At 35.1% G+C, this 12,216-nt stretch overlaps 1 protein-coding gene across 2 annotated transcripts in view; it reads right to left on the bottom strand.

Annotated features, from left to right (window-relative positions):
• Nucleotides 1-3,167: 3,167 nt before the first annotated feature.
• The window catches only part of IFIH1 (interferon induced with helicase C domain 1), a 28,031-nt gene continuing 18,982 nt past the window's right edge, over nt 3,168-12,216 (bottom strand). For both annotated transcript variants that reach the window (XM_085553016.1, XM_085553017.1), the window contains exons 8-16: nt 11,065-11,181; nt 10,393-10,516; nt 10,073-10,303; nt 8,557-8,813; nt 7,269-7,418; nt 6,504-6,665; nt 5,841-6,031; nt 4,577-4,670; nt 3,168-4,478 (exon numbers count right to left, since the gene is read on the bottom strand). In XM_085553016.1, coding sequence (XP_085409142.1) covers nt 4,296-4,478; nt 4,577-4,670; nt 5,841-6,031; nt 6,504-6,665; nt 7,269-7,418; nt 8,557-8,813; nt 10,073-10,303; nt 10,393-10,516; nt 11,065-11,181 — 1,509 coding nt within the window. In that variant the 3' untranslated portion in view covers nt 3,168-4,295. The remainder of the gene's footprint in view (nt 4,479-4,576; nt 4,671-5,840; nt 6,032-6,503; nt 6,666-7,268; nt 7,419-8,556; nt 8,814-10,072; nt 10,304-10,392; nt 10,517-11,064; nt 11,182-12,216) is intronic.

Here is a 12,216-nt window from a genome sequence, read left to right as displayed (position 1 = left end):
GCTGTAACCAACATCTGGGTTTTATGACTCAACAGTTATTTGATATCTACTGTTTTTCTCTGAAAAGCTTCTCCAGTGTATTTTGGCAGCCCTCACATTCTCAGGACATATTCATGACCCTATTTCTAGTTCCTACTGAGAAATTAGATGAAAATTCAGGCACGTTGTTATTGTTTACGTATAGCTCTTTCTTGTTTACTTTCTAAAATAATAAATGATAGCATAAACATTCAAACCAAAGAACAGATGCATAATTTGCTTGACATCTTCCACATACGAAGATAATTACTTTTTGTTTTCCTCAGAAAGCAGTAAAGTTCCTCGGGCCACGTAACTGAGCTCAGACAGAACTGCTGGCGCACTGCACTTCGGAACAGTGCTCAAGCCACCGACTGGACTTGTTTCATTCAGCTCACTGTAATGAGGTCGCTTGCAAACAGAGAAAACTCTTGGGACCGCAGGGTCGAGTTACACAAGAGAACCCTCAGAAGGGTGAAGAAATGCTTGAAAAGAGAAGCAGACTTTGCTCCTAAGACTGGTTTTGCCCAGATAGACTCAAACTCGCCCATCGAAGAGAAAAACCTCGCGGCACCGCCTCGTAGCGGCTGGATGCGGGCGGGGGGGGCGGAAATAGCTGAGGTCGGGCGGCGGCTGCGGGGGAGTAACAGTCGCAGGGAAGGCGTGCTGCCCCCTGGTGGACGCGGGCGGCAGCAGCAGGTTTCCTGTTAAGCTGAGGTGTCTAACAAAGCATGAAATAATGTTTTGCAGAGAGAAAAAAAAAAGCCCACTGTACTATTAACCAAAGGTAGTCAACAACTCACCCTAAAAGAGTGGGCTGGAATTTGAACCACAACCATTACGCTGCCCTGGTAAGGCAGGGGCTGATCTGAACCCATCTGGCAGCGTTTTGGCAGCAGTCATTGCATTACTCTTGGTTGGCAGTCTGAAAGAAATTCAGCTTAGCTGTCTGGAATATGCCCTGTTTTCACATAAACTTGTGTTTCCTCAGTTCCCCAACTCTTCCCAGTTCTTGTCACAACGATGAAGTTATGCAAGAAAATGATTCTGAATGAGATCCAGTCTTGTCATTGAAATCCAGGAATAAATTTATAGCCAGGTATCACCTTGTTGACATTAGCCATGCGGAAAAAAGGCTGAGAAGACCAAAATTCACAGCGTACACAAAAGCCAGATCTGAGCCCAGTAAAGATAGTTCCCTAGCAAGATAATACCAGCTGCTAAATATTTCCAAAATAAAAGGATTGTGACAAAAGAATTCTTTTCCCCATGTAACTCATGTCCATAATTCTTATTTCCAAACTATCCTCTCACTCTGGGGTCAATACAATTTGCATTACACAATTCATAGAAATCCATTTTAGCCACCAGCGTCGGTTATTTCTGACAAACAGAACATTGCAAAACTGCAGACATAGGTTTTGCTCAGGATATTTTTATTTCCAAACGTGAAGCTTCCTCTAAGGAACGAACACTCAGAGAATGCCTCAAAGGAAATGACTCAAACTCACAAGATCCAAATGACTTTGCTACGTGACTATATGCTGCATACTATGGGTTTTTCTAATTTGGAAGTCTAAGTGCACGTGCTTCATCAAGATTCACAAATACTGTAGCACGAGAAACAAACCAAAATTTAACTGTCAAAGAATGAACCTTACAAGTTTTATACAGCTACTGCTCCTGAGACCCCTCTCTGGAGCGTTTATACCAGTATGCACAAATAAGTAAATGTTAATCCCTTCAGTTCTACTCTAAAATATTTATATTTTCCAGATGAGGAAGTGGAGATTTACAGATGTAGGCTGTGCATGACATCAGACCAAAAGTAGATAGAATAATGTAAAAAACAACTAAAGCTGAAGCAATTAAGAAGCCAAACACACAGCTAAACAAATCTCCAGTGACTAAGTTTTTCTTTTTTCCACATTTATGAACAAATAAAATCTGTAAGTAGAAAATGCAATCAGGATTTGTCACACTCCCTGGAGGACTTTGAGTCCATAAAGGCAATAAATGCAGAAGCAACTAGCAGATAAAACATGGCAATTTAGCTTGCTTTTTACAACTTCGCACTTCCTGGATGAGCAATACAGGCACGTTTTATAATCCCATTCAGAGAAAGTAACTTGAAGTGGAAATCCTTATTCTAGAAGCCAGCAGGATTCATTTGAGGTTCGTTACCCATTATGCTGATATGAGATTATATCTTTCAGCTTTGGTGACAATCTGGTTGAGTCATGCTAGGAACTGGAAGCTTGACAGCAGCACACAAGTGAACTACAAGAAGACCAGACATGTTGAATTCAACTATAAAAGAATGAAGAAATGAAGTTGCATATGCTCTTCTTGCTTCATTAAAGCATTTAGAGTTCAGAAGATCTATCCAGCACAGAAGAAACAGATCCAGTGATATAGTTTTACATCTCCTCAAAATAAAATAAACAAACTAAACTACTTCAGATACTTGGAAATTATATATATATATGTTACATTTACACTCTAAACATCTCACAAGCCTTTTCTGATTTAAAAGTTTTCTTTAAAGAAATTTAACAACTCATATAAAAAGAAATGCAGATTATCTAGATGATAAATAAAATAATTAAATGCCAAAAATAAATGCCAAAATAAACTATTCTGATAATTAATTCTTAGTATATTTCATAGCATCTTATTTGTCAGATCAGATAATGATCACACTAACAAAATCATGTCACAATGCTCTGTGATCTATCAACCTCCAATATCTTTACTTTCCTGTTTCAGTTGCATCATTATAATTGTAGAACTGCAGTGTCTTGAAAGATCTTTATGTGTACAGTCTCTTAACTCTCAATGCATCAGATATCTTTTCCTTTTCTAAGAACAATTTTAACCTACAAGACACAATTTCAGTAGGTTAAGCACACTGAATCTACAGAACCTCTAAAGTAAAAACTCATCAGGATGCATATTTATTTTATAACACTATAATCTGTGTATAAGTAAGTACTTATCCACAAATTAGCCTGTGTCAGTTTGATGATACTTGAAACTTGTCACACTTCTGTTAAAATTGAGACATTTTTCCCTCCTCAAAACAAGATCAGACATGAAAAAAAAAAATCTGGTCCTGATGCAAACCTGAAATAAAATCCGACCTTGAATAATTTACAAAGTACTTTTATTTCTATTGAGAATGTAGAACAAATCTAGGTGTAAGAAGATTCTTTTTTCTGAGTTGTGCTCTTTAGTTTAATTGCAACTTAGAAATTTTACCTTAGGCTACTGAAGTGTTTACACGTCCATTCCAGTAAACATACCACTGAGTTTACAAAGCTGGCTGTTGTAACAAACAGATCTCTCACTCCAATATCTTATGTGAAAGAGAGAAGAAAAATCTGTCAATAAGATAATTACAGAGATGCATTTTGCTATTTTTACAGTCAGAATACCAATATTCCTTACTTTTCTAGGGTGAAACTGTAGTTTTATTGCTGTCAAAATAATTACAATGAAACAGACTAAACGGCATCAAAGTTGGCAAATGTTATTCATTAGAGTCTTTTATTGGAAAAAAATATATAGATACCTCATTGCTTAGTCAGTTTAACAAACCTGTGAAACTAACACACAGAAAGTTACTTGGCATTGTGCTTCATGGAGATTAAAATTATCAGTTTCAAGTAATTTTAAGGGCTTGATTTTTTGAAATGTCTTTTAATGAAAACTTAATTTTACTCCATAAAAATCTATAAGCTTACAGCCATAGATAAGGTGAAAGACTAAATCATGGAAACAATGAAGAAGCAACAACTCAAAAATAATCATCAATTAATTTGTTCTCCTTACATGGATTCTTTTTTAAGACATCTTATATTCATGAAGATTGTAGAAGAAAGTAGAACTGAAAACTATCGTGGCAAGTCTCAAGAAGTCTGTCTCACATTCTGTGCTTGAAGACAGGTCACCTAACATGCATTCAAGTGTTATCAACCCACTCTGGACAGTGCTGAGAAGGGAATTTGTTCCACGGATGCACAACACTACGATGCATTTGTTCTTTGTTCTGGAGAATAAGAACAAATTGAAGCACAGACAGTACCACATGACTCTGTCCATCTCCTTCCTTGGGCCTTTTATCTCTTCAAGGCTTTTTTTTTTTTTTTAAAGGAATTCAGGAGCCTTCACAGTGTTATGATGCAGTGCTTATGGTGCAGAACTCTAGAGGACACAGGAGCTTCTAAACAACACACAGAGAAGATCTGAAAGTCTTTTATTTTCATTCAGAGTCTTTAATCTTCATCACTTGAAGGACAATGAGCTGAATAATTAAACTTAGGAAACCTGGTGGGCAGTTCTCTCCATTTCTTGTAAATGTTCTTTGTAGTTTTCTTGTCTCCAAAAGCAACCACAAAATTTCTAATATTTAGACAAGGCAGGTCAAGACCTCGATAAACCATCATATTTCCCCAAGCCTGCAAGCATAAGGAAACCATGTTTCAGACACACTATCATTAGACATACAAAGACAGACACAAACAACATAAAAGCATGAAAAGAATTTGTTCCTCACTTGTCCACAATCTTTACATATAATCTCCACGTTTGTCAGGCAATCATCATTCTTGTCTTGCAGTGTCCTGTTTTCGCTTGTATGGTAAAGATGTCTGAAAAGCAGAAAGAAAAAATGAATCAGAGTACACTGGTCACTCAAAGCTGCGCATGACCTTAAATACACAGTGACAGCTATTACTGAAGTCAGACATGGAAACTAGAAACAGTAAACTGTCTGACTGTTATGCACAGTCAGAACCAAAGAAAACAGAAGGTCCTATTGTGTGCTTTTAAGTAATGGTGAGATATGAATGTACTCCATGCCACATTTAGTAACATTTTATAGAACCACAGAATCATAGAATTACCACGGTTGGAAAAGACCTCTAAGATCACCCAGTCCAGCTGTCCACATATCACCAATATTTCTGACTAAACCACATCCCTCAGTAGAACATCTAAATGTTTCTTGAATACCTCCAGGGATGGTGATTCCACCACCTCACTGGGCAGCCTGTTCCAGCACCTGACCACTCTCTCAGAGAAGTATTTCCTAATTTACAACCTGAATCTCCCCTGGCACATTTTTATTTATTTATTTATTTATTTATTTATTTATTTTGTGCCAGGGCAGACTCAATGTACATACACACAATTCACTTTTTTTTCAACATATGAACTCTAATTTCTCATTAACTCTTCAAAAAGTCTATACAAATTATACCGGTGATGAAAGAACAAATTTGGAAGGCAGTGATTTTGTAGGATAGTATCTGCTACATAATTAGAAAAATGTGATTGATTTGTAATATATAATACCCATTATAAAATTACTAAGATAAACTGAAGTTGAATTAAAACATTTTCTTGGCTTTTTAATTTTCATTATAAGTGAGAAAAGAAAGTCAACTCTTAACAGTCCTGGCACTGTTTAATGTAAGTAAATGTTTAACAAACTAGATGGCATGGAATCTCTTGCAATGGAGATATAAAAGAGTAAGAGCACTAGGAGAAATATAGTAGGTGCGTCACCAGCATGAATATTCTCTACATGTACAGTTGTCAATGCACAGCTCACGATCAACATGTTTATGAGTCATTGATCATGGCTCAGACTTTTATCTGGGGTCTATCAGTGGTATTACTGAGATTAAGATTTGGCAATATTGGAGAAATCTGGCTTCCCCCGCCCAGGTCCAAAAGGATTACAGGCCCTCCACAACCCCGCTGAAAACAAAATCTGTTTCTGTCTGAAAGAGTCAAACTAGCTCATAAACACTTACTGGAAATCCTTTTTCACACTGACATGATGCATATCTTCAATAACTTGTATATCTTCTCCAGAACATATCAGCTTGTTGCAGTTCTTGCATAGGAATGTTATTAGTGAAGGGTTTTTCTTATAAGTCTTATGTTGATTTCTCTTTGCTTTCATTTTTTCTTCCATTATACTTTGCAACTGGAAGTCCTGAATCTAGAAACAAACCAGTAAGACAACATTCTAGTGGAAGGATCATAGCAGCTTTTTAAATCTAAACATTTATTTCCATAAATCCCAGACCCTTACAAGTAAAACATATTCTGAAAATTTAATCTAAAATGATACATTCAACAAAAATTGTCTAATAATAAGATAATAATAAGATATGTCTTCAAAAGGAAAAAAAAGACACTATGAAATAGTAGTTCATTTTCTTTTTCAGTTACTTCACTGAATTCACTGACTTTTAGTCAGTTTTCCCAGTTTATTCCTTTTGCCAACTGAAAAGCAGACTGTTCTAAAGACCCAGAAACAAATACTGTCAAAATTAATCAAGGTCATATGTAACAACCACTATAATTTTATTTTTTTCTACCCTTAATAGTAGAAAGTATTCTTTACAAAGGAATTTCTTAGAGAACCAGCAGCCTTCTTCAGTGATTATGTGCAGAGCTACAGTGGATACCTTATTTAAATACTCTTGTGGTGGCATCTCCTGGACGTGCTGAATGGCCTTATACATCATATCTTCACGGAAAATATTGACATCTTCACGTTCAACAGCTCCTGAGCCAGTTGAAGCCACAAGTGCATAAGTGCTCTCATCAGCTCGAGCTCGGCCACGGGCCTACAGTTTGCAAAGTATAAAAAAAACAACAATCCCTGTAATATCATACATTGTTCCTATTTGGAACAACAGACAGGTACAACAGTCTTACTGCAGTCAATACCATATACTGTTTCTCTATTACCATTGAAGATACCTATGAAATAGGTACTTACTAGGTACTAAGAATACTCCTAGTATTCAGGAGATTTGTCATTAGCCCAACATTTTGCAAAGCAAAAACTGTGTTCTGTCACCAAAAAAATATGCATGCATATAAGTACCTTAAATGTTATTTACAAATTAAATAAGAACATAGACAACTGATGTTATTACATGCAACTATCCCTTTTTAGCATTTGGTAGTACAAATGTCTTTATATTTATACATTTCATTTATTATATGAATTGGAGAGTTAATGTATTGTCCAGTGGTCATTAAAGCAATGAAAGTATCATTAATCATAGGCTGAAAATGTGAATAAACTTAAAAGTCCATCTTCTGCACATTACACAATGACAGTTTCAGCCAAGACTCTTGTCACATCCTCTTATCTTTTCTACACCAGGCATAAGACAAAAAAGCACTTTTAAAAATAAGTTAGGTATGCAGTAAACTCCTACCTGCACCATAGCAATTTCATTGGTGACCAGACCATAGCGAATAACAATGTTGCACTCTTTGATATCTAGGCCTTCCTCAGCTACAGTAGTAGCAATAAGTAAATTTATACTTCCAAATCGGAATTTATCAAGGACTTCCTTCTGTTCATTCTGTAAATAATAACAATAAATATATCAATATATTAACTTTCAGTATTAGTTTCTGACATTAGTTTCTTGTAATGAAGAGGATTAAAGAATTTTAGCTCAATCATTTCAGAGTGTAAACATCAGTGACTTCAAAAACTGCTTAAACATCTTTCAAGATCACAAATGAGGAGTTTATTTTGAATATAAGTTCAGTGCCATTTGTGAGAGGCATTTTATTGCCATCCACAGCAAGAAAAAAGCAGTGATGATGCTCACAAAAGACAAAGCATCCAAAACACAAACTTCCGAATTAGCTGAACATTTCAAATAAGCTTGAGCAGAGGAACACAAACCTCCTATTTGTAATATAGGCAGCTTCAAAATGCTATTGGATTTGTGCAATGTGATCTAGTGATTAAAGAACAAATTTTTGCAGAAAACAAGTTTACTTTTGAGTTAACAATTCATGGTTGGTTTTTTGTTTATTTTAATCTGAAGGGAGGTGAAGTGAATGGACTCGGATCTGCAGTAACAGCCATTTTGCTTAGCGATTTTGCACAGAAAAAGTCTAAGCACACTGAGGCACTTGAATTTGAAAATGTTAAATTATCAGAAAGATGTCTGAAGTTAACACAATGGTATGAGATGGACCAATTGTTGAATTTTCATTGTCAATTTAGGCAAATTTTCTTTCATTGATTGTCAGAGTGAAGAGCAGATATAAATTTGTATAAATTGATTAAATGATGATATCAGCAAAAGACACTCATCATTAACATTGTAGTTCACTTCATTTTTTAATTCAGTCACTAAACTTTAAATCAAATTACTTAACTATCGTACTTTTTCTACTGATATTTTGTTCACTTTTTCTTCATATGACTCACTACAACTTGTGACCCTACTGACTACATACTAGGAAACTGTTGCCTTTTACTCCTACTGTCACAGAATCCAAGCACCAAAAAAACTTGTTTCTAGAGGAAATAAAATTAAACTATTGTAATTCATCCAATCTACAGCCTCTAACTGTAAGATGCTGGCAGATGAGAAAGCAGAACTCTGGTCTCCAAACTGCAGTCCTCTGTACTATTACTAAAACAGTCTGCTTTCTCAAAATATGTGCAAGATTTTAAAACCACAGTGCATATTTCTGTACCTGAGTCATAGGTTTAGTTTCACTATTGTGTCCAGCACCAATAAGATAATGAGCTTTGATTCCCACTTCTTCAAATTTTGGGTTATCCTTAATCCAGTGGTATAGAGCAAAGGCACTTTGTCGAGTCTTCGTGAAAATAATCCCTCTAGATTCTTCAGTCTTTGTGAACTCTTCCATTAAAGTGTTTCGGAGCTTCATTAGCTTCTCGTTGTCATATTCTGGTTTTCTAGCCAGCTCTTTCAGTTGTTTCTTTTTTGCTTTAAAAAGAGTAGATATGAATTAAGGAAAAGCAACCAAGTAAAATAGAAGCTCTAGAAAAATTCATGAAGAGCAGCTTTCTATATTATTCTCCTAGTATGACAAATTCATATCCAGTTCAAAGAACTGTGGCAGTTTCATTTTTCCATGTACATCAAAAAAACCCACAAGTATCAATCAAAATAAATTACCATTAACTTTTAATATACACTTTGCCTACACCTCATGTTGAGAATAAGTAAAAGAAAAACTCTCCATATACCAAGACTAGTGTCGAGTTCAATGCACTGTAGTAAAGAGTTAAATCACAGCTTACTGTATTTGCTAAAGCTTAAAAATAACTTAAAAAGTCTTACTTGGAAAAACAGATTAATATGCACAGTCATCTGTGCTGATAATTCCCACGTACATTTAGACATAATTTGTCCCTGGGAAACTCACAAAAGCAGGAAATCTCACTGGTAACCTGCAATGTTATACGCACCAGGACTGTCACATTCTTTTCTCTACTGAAGCTTTTAAGATATTTCAGTATGTTCAGTGAAAGGCTTGCTGAATGACTCTCTTACACTTGTACTGTTGCCCAGGATCAGGGAGGATTCATCACAATTTCTTTTTTAAATTTAAAAATTTTAATATTCAAAACTTGTGTCATGGTTGGGTGACTATTTAGACACAGCAATAGCACTTTAATACTGAGAAAGGAGAAGGCTTGTATTGACACCTTGTCCAGTGAAATGGTACTCATGCTGCAGGAAAATCCATTTTTTTTTGCACCGTCCAGAAGCCAACCTACCTCCTTATCATTGCAAAGGCAGAAAAAGACAAAAAGAGGGTGGAAAGACTACTGCGCAGAGGACCATATAAATCTCATTATAAGGTGAATGATTGAAAAAATGACAACTATTTTTGGTCTCTGCAATTTAGCCTTCTGATTAAGTGTCTCAGTAACAGCTCTACTTGGAACTTCCTCATCATCGATACTCCACTCTCCTTGTATGTAGAGAAAAGTTGGTAGAGGGGGCTGTTAACAACAACAACAAAACAACCACTGAACCTTACTCTTGTTCCATTTGCTAAAATTTTGGTCCTTCAAGAGTATATGATGGAATATACATTCTATCTACCTGTCAGAACATCCTCAGGGACTTTTTTCCTCATTTTCATTGGAAAAAAGGAGAGAATAATATTTACTTGAGCTTAAGGGAAATGCAAATTGATTTCTAATATTTAAAATTACCATGTATTTCTAGCTTACCATGAAACAAATCCATTAAAAATCCATCTGTTTCATCTTGTTTTGATACTAATGGTTCTTCATCATCATCATCACTCCCTGCTGTCTTCTTTCTTTTTAGCTCCTTATAAAAGTTATTAAGGTGATTGTATGCATCAATCATTCGAATGGTATCATTAATTTGCAGTGCATCGTTATATTTCTTCAAGTGTTCTGCACAGACACGTTCCTTGCGTCTTTCTTCTTTTGCAGCTAAAAAGTTAACAAAACATTAGAAAAACATTTTAAAATTCCAAAAACAGATAAACTCAAAGCCAAGGTGCTTTTCTCTGGGCACTTACCTTTTCTTTCTTCCCTAATCACCCACTGCTCATATGGCTGAGATCCGAACTCAGATTTTGGATAGAGCTGGCAATATTTGTGAATATCTTGCATGATCTCAATGATTCTTTCTCTAAATGGATCCTACAAAGAAATGGATTACTAAAGTACATTCTAACAAGAGGAAACATTGGACCTAGCTGTTCTGGTTGATACCAAAATTAAAAAAATAAAAATTAAATTAACACTTAAAATATTAAATTCAAGGCCACGTAAAGTTGCTAAGTGCATTTACAATCATCAAAAACAATAGTTCCAATCATCATAAAAGTTTCATTGTGAACATTACATTTTAGTATGCATGATGTCAAGGTCTTTTGATCTTCTAAACTATAGAATCAAATATGTAAAACTTCAGTTTCTGTTTCACTTTAGTAATACTTTTCCATTCAGATGAAGGAAACACATTAAAAAAAACAAACATATATTCAAACAGCACTATGAACCACAGTAGATCTACAGCAAAACAGTATTAGCAAGAATGACAGAGTCATAGAATCAACCAGAATCACACGATCACTCAGTGCAACCATCCACCCATCACCAATAGTTCTCAATAAAATAGAAGATTTTGATACTATCCTTTGAAAGGGAAATGTAATTGCAACACTGAATTCTTCGATAAAACATACCCTTCTTTTGTCATCTGCAATCACAGTCTTCTTAAATGGCTCCTTCACCTGACTCTTCAGCTGGGAGGCATGCTCTTTAACAGTCATGATTCTGCGTGCATCAAGATTAGCACAGATCTGTAAGAAAATAACGTGTATTCACATGCAACATACCTTCTAAATTAAACATTATATATATAATATATATGTATATATAATATATATATATATATATATTTTTTTTTTTTCCAGAATTTTCTGCATTTTCTTCTTATGCAAAAGGCAAATTCTCTGAAGAGAATTTGAGAATGCAAAGCAAGCTGCTTTTACTTTTTAGGCCAGAAGTGATTCTTTCACATAAGAAAATGTTTGCAGATGAGGGCTCAAAGCAAGTAATTTGAAAAGGAAAATATACCATCATAACTTCAGAAGAAAATATGTTACACTACAAAACAAATAAATAAAAAGAATAATGAAATGGAATAAAAGAAATGTCATGTTGTTATTCTAACAATCTTAATGTATACGTAGAAAAGAATTTGAAATGATCATTCTTGGAACTCAGAGAAAATTTCTACACTAACTGCACAAGTGAAATGGACTTCTCAGTATTTGTTCTCTCCTGAGAAGTCATACCTATATCTAAGGAAAAGCTCTTCTTTTTTATCCCCCCATGAGGAGTTGTCTGAAAGGCAAATGTTACAGTGTTTGGAGCAGTAAGTATCTATTTGAACATGCAAATTCAAATTACATTTCTTTACACAGAAAAGCCAACATCTTATCATTAAGATATCACAGATAATCTTTTTTCTCCTTTCTTCTGGCCTGAAAGTTTTTGTCTCAATATACCTCATAATTACATGTATTTCAGTAGAACATAACAGTTTCTTGCAGGTCTCATCTATTTGGTTTCACATTTCGTTCTTGTGCAGTTTACCTCTCAGCAATCTTCACTGAAGTACTGTGCTAAATTCTACTTTTGTATCACTAATTTAAATCCATTGAGTTTCAAGTAAAATAGATTCTTTCAGATTCTTTGCTGTTTTAGGCACAGAATCTAACCAGTTATCTCTAGTCACACGTTTCTGCAACTACACAATACTCCCCTCTCAAACAGAAACTCTTAACTGCTGAAAATAAACAAATTTGTTTGCTACCTTCATCTCACATGTA

This window comes from Coturnix japonica, chromosome 7 (assembly GCF_054131305.1).
Source record: "Coturnix japonica strain WE chromosome 7, WE-NBRP24, whole genome shotgun sequence".
Classification (NCBI taxonomy): Eukaryota; Metazoa; Chordata; class Aves; order Galliformes; family Phasianidae; genus Coturnix; species Coturnix japonica.
This window is presented reverse-complemented; position numbering and strand designations above follow the sequence as displayed.